At 40.9% G+C, this 17,254-nt stretch overlaps 1 protein-coding gene across 1 annotated transcript; it reads right to left on the bottom strand.

Annotated features, from left to right (window-relative positions):
- LOC109835509 lies at positions 292-820 on the bottom strand. The gene is made up of 2 exons (XM_020403483.1): positions 414-820; positions 292-307 (listed from the first exon to the last, which is right to left on the bottom strand). The coding sequence occupies exons 1-2, from the start codon at positions 818-820 to the stop codon at positions 292-294; spliced, it is 423 nt and encodes a 140-aa protein (XP_020259072.1).

Consider the following 17,254-nt stretch of genomic DNA (forward strand, 5'->3'; position numbering starts at 1 on the left):
TCCACAGCTGACATCGTGAACATCTGTCATCGAGGTTGCTGCCTGTGTGCTTCCTGATATACCTGCTGTTGTGGGGGAAGTGGCCGTGCTCGAGGATAGGGTCTGTGCTGAGCTGGAGCTGCTGAGTCTGATCGAGGTGGAGCTGGAAGAGCCGCTTGAACTGGAGGTGGGGGCAAGCGGGCCTGCTGTCGCTGTGGACAGTCTCGACTGATGGCTGGCGCTGAGAAAACTGTTGTCGCTGCGGATTTTGCTGCTGCCTCGAAGGTGGACGCTTGCCATCTCGGGCTGGGGCTACTGGCGTCCTGCTCTGAATCACGTGCAGGTCTTCAGGTTCCTTCTGAACGCTCTCGATCTCGCGTGCTGCATCCAACACGGCGTCATGGGTCGCAAGTGCTCTACCAGCTAGAGCAAACCTGATATACTTATCCAGGCCCTTCTGAAACTGATGCCTCCTGATAGTAGGGTCTGTCACCAAGTGGGGAGCAAATCGGCTCAGAGAAGAAAACTCGGCCTCGTACTCATCAACTGTTCGCCCTCCTTGCTTGAGCTCCACAAATCTTCGCAAAAGCTCGTCCCGAGCTGACTGAGGGAAGTACTTCCTGTTGAAACGGTCTGTGAAGGTTTCCCACAAAATCGGTCTCTCCAAATGAGCTTTCTCTGCAGTCCACCAAATCCGAGCGGTGTCGGTGAGCTGAATATCCATGAGGTCCACCCATTCAGCAGGGGCAATACGGGTCACCGTGAGAATAGTCTCGGTGACCTTCAAGAACTCTTCTGCTGCTAAGGGTCCTTCAGCACCAGAGAAAGAAGGGGGCCGCATATACCGGAACTACCTAACGCTAGACTCTGGACGAGTGGGAGGCTGGTGCTGAGGCTCCCGCTGCAGCTGCCCAGCTAGGTGCTGCTGATTGGTGACCAATCCCTGAATCATCGCCAGAAGTTGGTTTGGATCCACTTCGGGTTGCGGGGCACTGCTACTAGACGGATTATCGTTACTACGAGTACCCACCATGATTCTGAAGGAAAACGAGGATTAAAGAATTAGGGTTAAAATCAAAACAATATATTAGAAAATAAGAGTTAAAACATGGTTATTAAGATAATAGTATAAGAAATTAATTGTAGTCTAAAATAATAATATAAGAACTTAATTGTAGTCTTACGGATGAAATATGATATGTATCTAAATTGTCTACCATATTCTTACTAGTGAGGACTCGGGACCGTGACCTGCATGGGCCACCAATAAAACCTGTCACGCCCCGCTTCCCAAAATACCCGAGAATCGGAACGTGAACAAGCCCGCGACGTATTAGATTGAGAAGAAATATGCGCTATCTTTTTTTTTCTTTTCTTTTCTTCTCAATCCAATACACTAAGCGTCTAGAAATAAATACAATACGAAGTCACAGGTCCCCGATCACATATAGCAAGAATATAAAGACAACCCAGAATAAAAATAGACATATCATCAATGGTAAATCATCCCAGACATAAATAATGGGTCAAACGTACCCTTATTACAACAACGGTTCAACTAGGAAATAAGAAATACATAGTCCATAATAAAAGTACTGTTAAAAACTAAATCTATCATCACACTAAAGAAAAGTACGGTAAAAGAGTTTTAATATCCAACTACTACTACAGAAGAAAATCACTACGCTTCAGTTGGTTCTTCTACTCCTTCTGCAAGACACCCCTGCTAAGAATCTTCTGGCTCCTGTACTATCCCGAACTGAGGCTGCTCATCTCCTAAATCTGACGTACACCCAGAAAATAGGAGTACGTCAGCGAGTGGAACACACGGCAAGATCCCCCAAGGCAAGAACAAATACAATAACGATAATGATAATATATGCGTGGTCAATGCGATAACAGAAATAGAAATAGATCATGTGATGATAGTAATAACGATAGAGGCGTGCAACTGGAATACTAATAATCAGACGAATCCAAAAATCAACCAAGTAACAAGATCATGCAGGTAGCGATCAGAAATCATCCAAGCAACAAGGTCATACAATAGATGGAATTAATACTTAAAAATCTACAACTCGAGACGTAGTACGTCGAACGAAATAATCCAAACAAGGAAACCATCATGTATATACCATATGTCTCAAATTATAGATAATTACCCCCCTCAGACTCACCCCAGTGCTACACAGGAATTTCACTGGTGCGAGCCTGGAAATAATCAACAAGCATAATATCACTGCACCTCAGACCCACCCCAACGCTACACAGGAATATCGTTGGTGCGAGCCTGGAATAATCAACAATACCATCCGATCACCTAAACCAAGAATTCCCCATCTCAACTCTTCTAGCTTTTCTAAGTCAACAAATCACAGGTATCTACGTCCTATACACGACACGCTAGGTCACTAAGAACATGAACTATATAGACTAGCGATGAATCAGGTATGCTTATATGACAATGAATGAGTATAAATAAGAGTGTCAACATGTCGGTGTCAATGTAGGCAATAAAAATTGCCTTTAATCCTTATCAGAGAAGTTCAGAACAAAACTGCTAAAACCTCACCCGAAATAGCGGAAAAAGGGGAAAACGCAGATATCTCCCAAACCGTAAGGAATTTGGCGAAATGGAGGAAGCAAACCGAAGCCTTTGGCTCAGTTCGGATGGCTCCATCTCGTCGAGATATGTGATTTTCATATATAATTCGTCCAATTCTGACTTATGGTTTGAAAGTTACGGCCTATTCTTCGATCCATGCTCAGGAGCTCGCCTGCAGCTCGAATTTCGCCTGCACGATCAAGACCCAAGTCTGCCTGCGCACCTGAGCTCGTCTGCAGACCCAGTTCGCCTACAAGCTCGCCTGCAGACCCAAGTCTGCTTGCACACCTGAGCTCGCCTGCAGACCCAGTTCGCCTGCAAGCTCCCCTGCCGACCCAAGTCTGCCTGCAGTCCCAAGCTCGCCTGCAAACTCAGCTCGCCTGCAGACCCAAGTCTGCCTGCAGTCCCAAGCTCGCCTGCAGACCCAAGCTGCAGACTCGCCAGCTCACTGTCAACTGCCCACTGGGAGCATGGGAACAGTTACATCAGTGGTCAAATCCCAAAAATCAAGGGAGAGGGCATAGTACCCCAAGACCGTCAAGCGGCCGCTCACAGTACGAATGATTGGGCAGGTGTCAAGTCGACCTGAACATTCATAAATGCAGCTCACCTCGGCTGTCCAAGTCAAGAGCTGGAACCGCCAGAGCACAGTGAGCTGGCCCAATCCACTCGAGTAATGGACGGCCGCTCCTATGCGACAGGACGTGAAGCACAACCCATCGAGTGACGGTTCGTAGTACAGAGGAGCGACAAGATGTCTCTCAACAGTGTATAGTCACATCCCATGATTCAAGGATCGGCCACGCCATCTCTCCTCTATTTAAGAACCTCGTCCGGCTACAGGAAAGGGGTTCACACATAGTTAATTGATTAATTCAATCAGTTAACTGAACCACTGGCTCTCGACTCCCAACGGAGTCGACGATAAGCTCTCTGCATCACTTTTGCATTGCAGCGCCACTTCCTAGTTCTGAGCCCCGATCGCCGGTGAACTAGAAGATCCAAACTCCATCAAACCGAGCTTCTATTGCGTACTGAAGCTCCGGCAGCAACTTCGATCGGATCGTCCAAGGGAAGCAAACTCGGCGCGAGCACCGAGCGAGGCGTCCTATCACCACCAAAGAACCCACGTTAAATAAGGAGGGCTTTCCCTCCGTTTCTGTTATAAACATTTGATTTATTAGTTTGTAATAAGCCTTCTTATCAATACAAACGAAGTTCCCTATTTTCAGGAGATCAAAATTTACACCTACAGTCAATGTACATGAATGTCGTGTTCTACTACTATCAATCACACGGTCATAACACAAAAATAAACTTCTACCAAAATAACTTCTTTGAAAACATTCATCATTCTAAAATAAATTCCTTCCATAATGTAAATTCTAAAAATATTATAATAATTTTGTTATTCAAAATAAGTTCTTTAATTTATTATACTTGTCCTGAAAATACTATTTATCCCATAATTACTATCCATTCAAAATTATTCATCAAATCCACGCAGATAAATATTAACAGATTTAAATTGCAGATAATTCTAATAATTAGAAAAAAGTAGTTCTGAGCAAGCGGGATCTTGCCTACGAGACCAGGGGGTCTGATGACGGGCGGCGGTGCCGAGGTGTGGCAACGAGGAGACGGTGGACTGTCGGAGGGCAGCGACGACGGCGTGAGTTGTAGTGGCTGAGGACTGGCAGATCAGGATGAGGGTTTCGAGGCGGCGGCGAGATGGTAGAGCTCGACGGAGGACAGCGACGATCGGAGCTTGGGTTCAGGCGGCGGGCACTGCTGACGGCGAGGAGAGAAGGAGGACGAGGGGGTGGCGGGTCCGGTGGCGCTGAGATGGCGGTGGTCGCGCAGGTCAGGGGATCTCGACTGGCGTGGTGATCGTGGTGAAGATGGAGGTGATGGAGAGAAGAGGAGATGGGCGGCTTGGTGGTGACAGAAATGGTCGGCGGCTGAACGGCCAGGGGTGGTCGAGCTCGGGGAGGGGTTCAGGCGGTGACGGAGGCGGAACGACGAGAGGGAGGAGATGGCGGTGGTCTGGGCGGCGGTTTGAAGCGAGTGGGGTTAGGTGCTGGGAGAGGCGGCCGGCGGGGGCTCGTCGGAGCAAAGGTTTATTTTATGGAAGGGGAGAGAGAAATATGGGAATAAAAAAAGGAAGGTGTATTATGTGATATGATTTGAATTGATTGGGGAAAATTTGGAAGGAATTCAAATTCAAATGAGAAAAATAAGAGAAGGAAAATTCGAAAATTTCACATAATATTCTGAATTATATTAATAATTAATAATCAACCAAAAATCTTTTTTTTATTATTTATTTATATTTATATACTACTGTACTATACTCAAGTTTACATTAATAATAATAAGGTCATTAATAATATTAATCACCAAATGATTATATATAAAAATCACTAAACCGTAAATTAATATTTAGCAGAATTAAAAAATACAAGACTATATATTTTATTATTTATTTATTTTGAAAACTCAGAAAATTCCAGAAATTAGGAAAAGTATTAATAAAATATAATATAATATTTTAAATACTAGAAAATTTTATTTAAATACGTATCAAAATTCACGGTTATTACACAATCGTTCGTCCATCAAACGATTGAGTGCTCTACGAGAAGATCTTAATGCAAACTTTGCGTTCAGTTGTACAACGAAGGTCCGATCCAATGAGGACTATACCTAAAATGATAGGTAAAGGGGCAGTGGCGTCACCCGAAGAACTGGCTACCTTCTTGCCCTTGCCTTTGCTTGCGGCGATTTTTGGGGCCATGGATCTCAATGGAAAAAATAGAAAGCTTGAAGCTTTGAAGAAGAAAGAAAGAGAGTTAAAAGTAAAAGCTTTGCAGAGTTGAAATGACTTAGGTCTTGAAGGCTCGAAGAAGATGAAACAAATTCTCAAAGGCGATTGCCTATATATAGGCGGGAAAACTGAATCAGTGGCTGAGATCTGCTCCACAGATCTTGAGGCACCAGCTAAAGGCTGTTCAAAGGGCCTAAAAAGCACAATGATGAAAAAGCACACAACATTTAATGCTGATGGACATGATTTATAGTCCCACGTGTGTCTGAAAAAGCTTGCGTGGAGTGACAAGACTCAACAGGCAGTCGAACCTCACCTTGAAACAACAAAGATCATCTGAAACCACGAGGTTCGCCCTAAAGCATTGAAGCTCATCAAGCAGACCAAGCTCGTCATAGCTAAAAAGTTTAAAGTATTTCAGATCCTACACAACCTAATTTAGGTCTGAAAACTTTGAAGGGGGACTTGTAGGCACTAAAAATGCTAAGAGATAAAAGAGTGACGAACCTCATCTCAGTCAATGAAGCTCGTCTCAGCTAGACGAAGCTCTCAAACTCCTCATCACTCGAAAGGCGAAGTTCATCATTGGAGACGAAGTACGAAGATCGTCACTGGGGACAAAGCTCCTTCAAAAGATGAAACTAGTCATTAAAGATGAAGCTCATCATTGAAGACGAAGGTCATCATTAGAGATGAATCTCCTCTAGAAAATGAAGCTCATTCAGGAGGCAAAGTTCAACCAGAGACAAAGCTCGAAGCTCTTCATTAGAAGGTGAAGCTCTCATCAAACAAACCTCGTCATTAGAGATGAAGTTTGAAGCTCGTCACTAAGGACAAAGCTCACTTAGAAGGTGAAGCTCGTTATTGAAGATGAAGTTCGTGTTAGGTCTCATATTTATGAGCCTATTGTCTAATCTGTTTTTGATGATTAACAAATAATTCCTAACACTACCTCCTAGTATTTGTGTTTGCTTGCTAGGTATCCTAGACAAGCATCTAGTTGGAGGTTGGATGGACTTGCACTTTAATGATGACATCCTATTGGAGGTTGGAATGAAATCGAAATAAAGCGCGATGTCATTCAAGTCAAAGACACACTATCACTTCCTTCTCTCTACCAAGATCGAGCTACATGAAGATTATTTGCTTGGGTATATTGTTTAAAGTTTAGGTGTTTACTTTATGTGTTTATATTTAAAGCTCAAATTATACACATACACATTTGTTTTCATATTTATCATTATACATCTTTTGAGAATATAACATGTTTAAAATAATTTCATCAGAATCAAGTATTTAACAGTTTCGTATTTTTGTTGATTCTATTCATCTATGAAATCATATTTAACGATCTCGTATTTTTGACCGTTTTGCAAAATAGTAAGTTTTCACAAATGAGAAATACTATTTTAGATTCCAACATGTTTATTTTCATATGTATAAACATTTTCCCAAGTTTTACTTTTTTGGAAATGTTTTATTATTTTAAATCCAATTTAGAAAATTAACTTTTTAGCAAAATTCAAGTATCTGTTGTATCAGTTTTTCAGTCGACCGAATACTTGGATCGGTCAACTAAACACCCTTTTCAGATGACCGATGAAACCTTTTAGTTAACTTACTAGAAGTAGTTTTTACAGCATTAGTTTTGTCAGACGATCAGTCGACCGACCAATAGAGTCAGTCGACCGGATACTGTTCTTCAGTCGACCGATACAATGACCAGTCGACTAAAACATGTTTTTGTTACTGTAATGTCTAGTTGATTAGTCAGCCAAAAAAAATCAATCAGTCGACTGATCTGCTTTTTTCTGGTAACGGCTAGTTTTTGGCTGATTTGTTTTGTTTTGGTTGAGAGACTATAAATAGTCCTCAAAACTTAATTGTGAAATAACTATGGAAGTATAATAGAGTTTTTGCCAGTTTGTTTCAAGAGTTTTAAGAAAGTTTAAATGTGTTTGTTTATGTGAAAAGAATTTCACAAAGACAAAGATCTCAATTTCGTATTTGAGGCGTTCATCCTCAATTCTCTAACTCTCTTTGTTTTGGAGAAGTTTTCTAAACTCTTCCTCTAGCTAATTAATATTTTGATTCTCATATAGTTATGCTAGATTATTTTGAGTTTGATTTTCTTTTACTCATTGATTATACACACACCCACTTGAGCTTTAGTATTCCACATCTAGTATAATTGGGTGATGAGAATGTTTGCATTGAGAGAGCTTATATTTTAATTCATTGAGAGAGCTTTATATTTTGTTCTCACTTGTTTAGAGAACAAAACTCTTATCCACACTTATTGTTAAACACATTGTAATATACAAGAACACTTAGAGGAGTGGTGGGAGAGACCGGGGTTAATTCCAAGAGGAGTGCATTGGTTATAAAGCCTAAGGAGAGGTTGTAAATCCAAACACTTGAGGAAGTTAACATGAGTTGTCCAACACTTAGAGGAGTGCGGCTTGTGTGATTGACATTGTGTGTATTGTAAAAGTTATCGGTGATCTTTGGTAACCATTATTGTGTAGTTTTTGAGATATAGTGGAGATCTCCTCGAGATGAGAAGCAGAGACGTAGGTCGAGGGTTGACCGAACTCCGTGATTATATCTAGTGTTTATGATTGTTTTTGGCGCATTATTATTTTTTACATTTTGTGCTTGTGTTTATACCGCCTATTATATCATTGTTTATCCTTACATATCTCCTTGTATATCATATTGCTAGGATATTATTTTATAAGTTTTAATTTGGCATCGAAATCATAATAGATTAGCATTTACCCTATTCACCCCCCCCCCCCTCTAGGGTTCAAAGCTAGTCAAAAGATGAAGTTCGTCAGACAAAATTCATTCAGAGATGAACCTCGCCACTCAGCAAGGCTCACCTCATCAGATGAACCTCGCCACAGAGTAAAGCTCGTCTCATTGAATGAGGTTTGACGCCAAAAGACTAACAACCATAAAGACCTCAGTCAGCCCACGTGGGCTAAATCTCTAAGGAGTTAGTTACGCTCCTAATCCCATGATCTCAGCGTCAGTTATACGCTAATGGCCTATAAATAGTTGTGAGCAGCTATGAAGAGGACACTTAGACAGCGCTTAGAGAGCACTTACACGCACGTACGTCAAGAGCCATTAGCAGCCATTAGTAGCCACAAGCAGCGGCTAAAGCACTCGACAAGAGGCTAATTCTCCCTCGGGGATTTGAAGCAATCCTGCTCCAATCGTCAATGTGAAGTAAGCTTGGCACGAGTATCGAGCAAGATATCTCATCGCCACATTGAACCCATGTTAAACAAAGGAGAAGTCGAATCAATCTTTTCTGCTTCTGTACTTGAAGAAGAATAACTATAAAAAGATTTTTACCATGTGATAGAATCTTTTCTTATGACTAAAACAGTTGAAGAATTGGTTGTATCATCTTTTTCGAGACCCTACACTCGCTAGTGAATGTAGCAAGTTGTTGTTGGAAAGATTGAGAAATCTTCTAAGCTGTTTCTTCAAGCTGAACTTGAGTAACATAGTTCTGGTGTGGTTCTACAGTGAGAGACTGGTTAGCCCTATCTTCAAAACCAAACATGTTTTCTTAAAAAAGAAAGAGGCCCTATAGTGGGCGTCAAACTGTTGATGATGGTTAACCAAACAGCCAAACATTTCGGGATGAGATTGATGAGGTGCCGCTCACTTCTCCGAATATCTGGTTTTGATAGAGTAGCCTTTAGCCTGCATAAAGTAGAAACTCGTGAGAGCACGGGGCTTGGTTCCCCAGTCATACCTCTGACGATCAAGTCAGCTGGTGAACTTGAGTGGTGAAATGAAGAACTGCGAGAGTTCTTGTGTGTAGTACGGTATAATTAGCAGATATTTCAAAAAGTCAGTAAAAGATCAAAAGGCCCAAAGTCAAAATTCCCCTTCTGTTGAAATTGTATTTCTATTTATAGTGGTGATGGAAGTGTAGAATGGACACTTCGGCCGAGCACAGGATGGCGGTGAAGAAGTATGAGTTGGCGGCTACGTGAGCACCTACTTTACATATGCCGGTCGGTGAGTGGAGAAGTGATCAACTCAGCATTAAATGTGAAGCGATCAGAGGCATGGCGATGCTGACGTAGTCCGATGAGTCATAAAGACTATCGGGACTAGAGGCGTGATGCGCCTACCAAGCATTAAATGCAATATCAACGTGCTGTCAGTGGGAGAGACTTGAGGCTGAAGTCGTCCTATAGCTTCGCCGATAAGTAATACCTTTCGAGTCGACCTCGCAAGGCGTTGAATAACTAGTCGAGTGGGCTCGCTGCGAGTCGTCTTCGACAAGAGGACCGACAAGTATCGTCATTCGTGACGATCTAAGGAGATGTCGGATCGACAGGTCGGCTGTGTCGGGATCCTTGGCTGTTTTGACCGTCAATTTGGATTGAGCGGTGCATGAAGAGGGATACATGTCCGTAGATGGCAAAGGGTTATACTTTGACGACTGAAAACACCATAACAAGCTGCCAAGAGGCGAGCCTCGAGGTCCACAGCATGGTGGCGGGTCACTTTAATTCAATTAGCAAAATGAGTAGTCATCTTATACGCATTTTTCCATATGTGTATGCATGACCCCGAGTGTGCATGTGTATCTACATATTTCTGTACAGCCATGTGGGCATGCGTCTGTGTTTACAAATGTATATGTAAGCTTTACCTTGATGTGAACATACATATACAAATAGTTAGCCAAGATTTACTTTGGTAATTATCAGTTTCAGTTGATAAGTTCATTTGTTTGCTTAATCCTATATCATATACACTGATAACTCTCCTGTACCTTTGTTCTTTAGGAAAACAATGTGCTTGTTTAACTACTATATATATCCATAAGCTTTACATAAATCATAATTTCAAACAAAGGTTCATTCTGATTGAACTTTTAAGTGGTAAGGTATCCACAAGAAAAATTTCTTAAGGACCCAAAATATGGGACCAATAGGGGGGACAAGTGAGGTGTCCTCCTCCTATTGGATAATGAGTTGGCCATCATTAATGATGGCCAACTCATTATCTAATAGGAGGGGGACACCTCACTTGTCCCACCTATTGGTCCCATATTTTGGGTCCCTGTAGCAAAGCTCTATTCACAATCAAGTGCTTTTAAGAGGAGCGTTACTCCTCATCTCTTTGCATTTATGAGCACAAATGTAACCCCTTTTCAGTCACGCAACAGCTAAGGCATTGATGATTGTGCAGGGGTTTCTGACCATCAGAGCAATGTCAAGGCTGGGATTGAAAGAGACAACAGCACTCTGGCTCCTGAGCTGCACTACCCAAATTTGTGTGGTCATCAGAGTTCTTTCCTTCATGTTGTTGCGGCCAGAAAATCTACAGGAAGTAGAATCGTGTTATTGAAATGTGTGGCCATGTAAATTTGTTTTTTTTTTTTTGGCCAACAATACCGCTGTCTTCCATAAACACCGAATCGGTGGGTTATTGAAATGTGACTGGTACCACCAAGAACGAGAGGGATGTGGAAATGTGCACCTTGTATCTAGTCAAAAATGGGCAATAAAACACTTCGATGTGAGAATAGTTATTTGATTTGGTATAAGAGATAATGAGGATGGTTTTGTTTTATACATTTTTTTGTATAGAAGGGGTATGAAATAAAATTAGAGTTAAGGATGGTTTTGTTTTGTTTTATAGACCCCATGGACAGACCTTTCATAGTTCTATTGGTGTAGATAGACATCTAATTTCTATTTCTTTTGATTCTTAAAAGAGTCAGAAAAAAATTCGATGAGGGATTTTATCTGCGCTATGGGCAGATACTGCTGGGAGACTCGCACCAATAATATTAGGGGGTCTATCTACAATTGGTTGATCGATCTACAGAAGGTCCACCCGCAATTGGGTCATACTACATGCGGTTTATCCGCAATTAACCCGTGAAAATATAAATATGCATGAACAAATTGGTTATCTTTAGATGACAATTCCCGTTGTAAATCTCCTATTTATTTATCTCTGATTACTTAATCGTTTTATGGGCCTAGAAGCTGTATTTTTTCCCCTTACTTTACACCAGAATTCCAATATTTTTGGTAGGATTGAATGTTAATAATTTAATATTCTAACATCCAACTCAATAGAAAGAGAGATAATGATTTGGTTTAGTCCTACGTTGAATTCCTAACCGTGACAATGACTTGAGCTTCAATCTAGATTATAAAGAAGTCGTCCATCTAATAAATTAATAAAGGCGCCTTAAATTTCCCCATAAACAAGCTGATAGAGAAATTTGTTTGGAACTGATATATTCTGATAAAGACGCTTCAAAGATGTTAATCACTATCAAAAGCTTTTAAAAACTCTATTTGTAGGGCCACAGCTGAATTAATTCAGTTCCTTTCCAGTTTCTTTTCTGATGTAATACCTGGTTTAGAAACAAAACTGTAAGCTTTCTGGTTACCTTCCTAAAATACAGGGGTCTATATGCAATTAACCCTTTTTATATTAATAGAACTTTAGCAAAACTTACACCTAGCTAGGAGTGTTGCGTTAAATACTTAGCAACTTTCTGAATAAGTTAATACTCAACCGTATTTTTTTAATTCCAATGAGTAAGTTAAAATAAGAAGTTGTTCCGGCTCGCATGCATTTGTATATCAACAAACTCTTCTCTCTCTCTCTCTATATATATATATATAGAGAGAGAAATATGGGTATGCTTGGTACCAAGCATAAAAAGTTATACTTGGTAGTGAGGTGTCACATCTCTCTCTACTCATTCAAATGTGGGACCACATTCACATGGGTTATGAGTGGATGAGAATGTGACACATCACTACCAAGCACAAAATTTATGCTTGGTACCAAGCATACCCATATTTCTCATATATATAATCCATAGAGCACGAATATCCTGTTGCACTTGGTCCAGACTCCAGTGAATGAGCTTGAAACATAGCATGTGGGTTATGCCGCAAACATTTATAGCAAAATGATGAAATGCAATACAAGTACAACCAATTGCAGATTGAGAATTCTGTGTTTCACTTGGTCCGGCTCTGATGAAACAAGTGATTCTTACGTAGGCATTATATAATTATTGACTAAAGTTTGAATTGTTCAAAAAAAAAATTTCTTGAAATCTCAATGAAATGGCTAACATAATGAGCTGGATACACAGTGGATATTAAACGCGATGAAGCCAGGCAGAATAGCCAGAGAACTGTATACTGGAGAGAACACAACTGAATCAACTTGCAGTTTACTGCACAAACATGGTTCGTGCTGTTTGCTGAGAGTAAGAAATGCATCAAATCTCCACGGCTTAATAAATCAATCCTTTTAGACTAAGCAAATGACTGCTCTCTGCCCTTGAATGATCTTTTATATATAGACTTACAGTAGTAAAAAAAATCTCATGATTATCATCAAGCAAATTGAGTAGAAAATGAATGAGAAATTAACTGAGGAGATTTTAAACTTTCTTAATTGTAATTCTAGTGGGGACAAATTTTTAAAATAGACCCTTTTAGAAAAATATTCACCAGTTTCGACCTAGATGCAATGTATTTATCAAATTTCACCTAGTTTCAGTCACGTCAGCAACGTGGGCTAAAACTGAGTTGAATTTGTAAAATATATTCTACGAACTCCACAGGATTGAGGATCCTATAGAGTTTAGTAGAGAATTAAACTCTACGAAATTCACAATTCCGTAAAGTTTAGCACTCTACTAAACTCCACGGGATTGTGAATCCCATGGAGTTTATAGCATACAAACTCCTAGAGCTGCAGACTGAACCACAGAGAGCACGCACTCTATGCGATTTTATGTCTACAACTTCAAGGGATTGTGAATCCCGTGGAGTTGAGACTAGCTTTGGACGGGAACCCACCCACCCCACTCTATACTATCTATCATGCCTCCCTTATTAACCCCCCCCCCCCCTCCCTCCATTTTGCCTTGAGCTCCTCGACCCTTATCAGAATCCGGCTATCTTTGATCACCACCCTCACCACCGCCGACCTCCCTTTGGCCGGAGCTCGCTGAAGTTCGTAGGATTCTATTTTTAGGGTTTGACCTTTTTCTGGTTAATTCTTTAAATTGTTTTGAATTTTTTTCGAATTTTTTAAAATATTCTCTCTATTTCATCCTAATAGCTTGTTTTAGTTTAAATTTTGGATTAATGTTTGGGCTTTTTTGGGAAAGTTGTATGCAATGTGAAAGAAAATTAGGGAAATTTGAATGCAATTTGGAGGGAAATTAGGGAAATAATGTAAAAATTTGTTAATTAAATTGATGCTGTAAATTTGGATTAATGTTTATCCCTAGAGCTTGGTTTAGTTTACATTTTGGAATAATGTTGTGAATGTTTTGGAAAATTGCATGAAATTCGAAGGAAACATTCGGGGAAAGCTATAGAAATTAGGGAATTTAATTGGTCAAAGTTTTATATATTTTTTTATTGTTCTTCTTGCAATATAAATTGATGCTGAGTTTTTTCACTCCTCAGAGGTAACAACTTATAATTGATTCTTCATCCTTTATTCGTATGGTGGGAAGATTAACTATCTCAAGAGTAACATGCTTGTATATGAAAGAGGGGTGATAAAACCATCGTTTATATCCAAATTATGTACTTTCGATGGATTAATTAATGACTTATACAAACTTACCTTGATCAATTCCACGTGAGTATCTGATACGGGTGTATCTTCTCTCTGCTTCGGGAGCTTAGCGATCCTCATGGGAGCTTGAGAATAGATGATTATCATAGTAGCTTGAGAATAGAGACGTGGGTGGAGCCGTTGGTGGAGGCGAAAGAGGTCAAAAGAAGGAAAAATAGAAGAATCAGGAAATGAAAGAATCGGCTCTAGTCGGTCGACCGAATGGTTGACACCAGTCGACCGACAAGGCCATATCGGTCGACCGATCGACCAATGTCGGTCGACCGATAACGTGCACGCCTACAGGGTTAAAAAACATCTCACTGGCCGGTCGACCGAACCAAGCAGGCCGGTCGACCGTTAAAAAACATCTCACTGGCCGGTCGACCGAACCAAGCAGGCCGGTCGACCGGATAAGGTTCCTAGGTGAATCTGGATTCCTTTTGACCCGTTTTCCAAGCTCCATTAGGCTTGGTTATTTACAAGATTGACATCCACGTTGTTAGACATATAAATAGGGATTGTTTAGGGTTTCTAAACAGCAGATTTGATTTTAAAGAGAATAAGAAGATTGTTCTTTATTCTAGTGAGATTGTGAGGGAGAGATTTTATAATCTTTTATTCTTCATAATCTAGAAAATGTATTTTTATTCACCACTTTAATTTTTGTGTGTTCTTGATGTTATCTTCTCAACCACACCTTTGATAATTCCGCGATCAAAGATGCTCGCTCGGCGACTCGTATCAAGTTGGTATCAGAGCGATCAGATCCTGTGAAGAGGTATCTTGTGTATGGTCCTTACTCGATCACAATACAAGAAGCTAGGCGAGATCCTTGTGTCTGTGGAAGAAGTCCAGAAATCAAGGAAGAAGAAGATGACAGAAAGTAACAATTCAACAAGGCTTGATGCGATGGAAAAACAGATCGAGACAATCAGTTCGACTCTCATGAAGCTCGTCGATCTCATCTACGGAGGCGAAAAGAAAGGTGAATCTTTGGTGGGGCCCAAGAAGAAACCTATAGAATCCGACAGAAGTAGTGAGAATTCAGATTCCGACGAGGAGGTCGAGGCCATCAAGACTATTCCGCATCAAGGGAGTAAGGGTTCTTACCAGAATTTAAATATTGATTTTAGAGTTGAGATTCATGTTTATGATGGGAGTGTGAACATCAAAAGGCTTGATGATTGGATCAAGCGTATGGAGATTTATTTTACTTTTTATGGCTATTCGTCAAAAGAGAAGATCGTTTTTACGACATTGAAGCTATCCAGACACGCATTGACGTGGTGGAAATCCTATTGTAAGCAGGAGAAGAAAGTGGTGTTATGGTATAAGTTTAAGGAGTTGCTAAGAAAGCAATTCTACCCGGTAGGATTCCTTAAGGAGTGTTGGTACAAGTGGTATAGCTTACGTCAAAGATTCAACCAGATTGTTCAAGAATACACAACGGAGTTCCAGCAACAGGCGATGGTCCTCAATATCGTAACGGATGAATACTCCATCTTCATAAAGTATATGGAGGGTCAGAATGAATACATCTGAAAGGAGATGGAGCTGTTCACGGTCGAGTCCATTGCAGAAGCGAGTGTGAAGACTATTGCCATTGAGGGCAAGTAGAAGAAGGGCAACGAGACGAAGGGAGATTCCAAGCAAGATGGAGGCAAGTCTAGTGGCTCTCAACCTAAGGAGAAGAAGAGGAAGAAGAAGAAGAAGGGTGATCCAGGAAAAGCAAGATTGATTTTTAGTCATTGCGAGAAAACATGGCATGTAGCTGATCAGTGTTGGGAAAAGTATCTTCATCTGAAGCCGAAGGGGTTGAAGAAGAAGGAGGAGAAAAAGGCATACGTGATAGCACAAGATCCGAAAAATAGTCACAGGAATGATAAAGCCCAACAGCAGTCTCAACCTTATGGCAGGAAAGCAAGCCGTGAAGGAAGATGAAGACCCTAGGGAGCAGCTCATTGTTCTTAAGTTGCAAGTGAAGACTAGTTTGGTAGATGTCATAGTTGATCCAGACAACGAGAAGAATTTGATATCTGAGGCCTTGGTTCAGAAGTTAGGTTTGAAGATGGTCAAGCATCCAAAGTCATATCCATTTGGGCGGATTCAGAAGGAGACGGGTCTAAGTGTAGTTAATCAATGCACTTTCAGATTTGCACTCCATGAGTCGTATATTGATGAGGTCATGTGTGACGTAGTTCCATTAGATTTTTTTTTAAGTTATACTAGGAAAACTGTATTTGTGGGATAGATACGCAATCTATGAAAGACGGGCTCAGAACTACACATTCACTAAAGATGGTAAAAAGTTCATATTTCGTTCGGCGTCTCTTCCGAAGGAGACAAACTTGGTGATGGTGACCCGGGCAAAGAGGCTAGTGAGTGCAAGCAAGAAGTTTGTCTCGTTGCTCATTAGGCCTTATGAGGAGCCATTGAAAGAGGATTGAATTTTGGAGCGGAAGGTGACTACGACGAGACGCGGGACGAATGAGTCGTTTCTAATCAGACGTCAAGGTTAGGTTCCTAGCAAAGACAGGTGGTTCAATAGGGAAGGAGGGGCTCACAAGTTCCCTCGGCTGAAGTTCTAACTTGAACGAGACTTCAAGTTCCTAAATGGGGGAGCCATGATACGGGTATATCTTCTCTCTGTTTCGGGAGCTTAGTGATCCTTATGGGAGCTTAATGATAGATAATTCTCATGGTAGCTTGAGAATAGAGACGTGGGTGGAGCCGTTGGTGGCGGCGAAAGAGGTCAAAAGTAGGAAAAATAGAAGAATCAGGAAATGGAAGAATCGGCTCTGGTCAGTCGACTGAATGGTTGACACCAGTTGACCAACAAGGTTATATTGGTCGATCGATCGACCAATGTTGGTAGACCGATAACGTGAACTCCTACATGGTTAAAACATCTCACTGGCCGGTCGATCAAACCAAGCAGGTCGGTCGATCGGATTGGGTTCCTGGGTGAATCTGGATCCCTTTTTGACGCGTTTTTCAAGTTCCATTGGGCTTGGTTATTTACTAGATTGGCATCCACGTTGTTAGACATATAAATAGGGATTGTTTAAGGTTTCTAAATAGTAGATTGGATTTTAAAGAGAATAAGGAGATTGTTCTTTATTCTAGTGAGATTGTGAGGAAGAGATTTTGTAATCTTTTATTCTTTATAATCTAGAGAAGGTACT

The sequence above is a fragment of the Asparagus officinalis genome, chromosome 3 (genome assembly GCF_001876935.1).
Source record: "Asparagus officinalis chromosome 3, Aspof.V1, whole genome shotgun sequence".
Classification (NCBI taxonomy): Eukaryota; Viridiplantae; Streptophyta; class Magnoliopsida; order Asparagales; family Asparagaceae; genus Asparagus; species Asparagus officinalis.

Excerpts from the sequence above, each read along its gene's own strand:
- LOC109835509 (XM_020403483.1), bottom strand. The coding sequence starts at position 820 with ATGCGGCCCCCTTCTTTCTCTGGTGCTGAAGGACCCTTAGCAGCAGAA.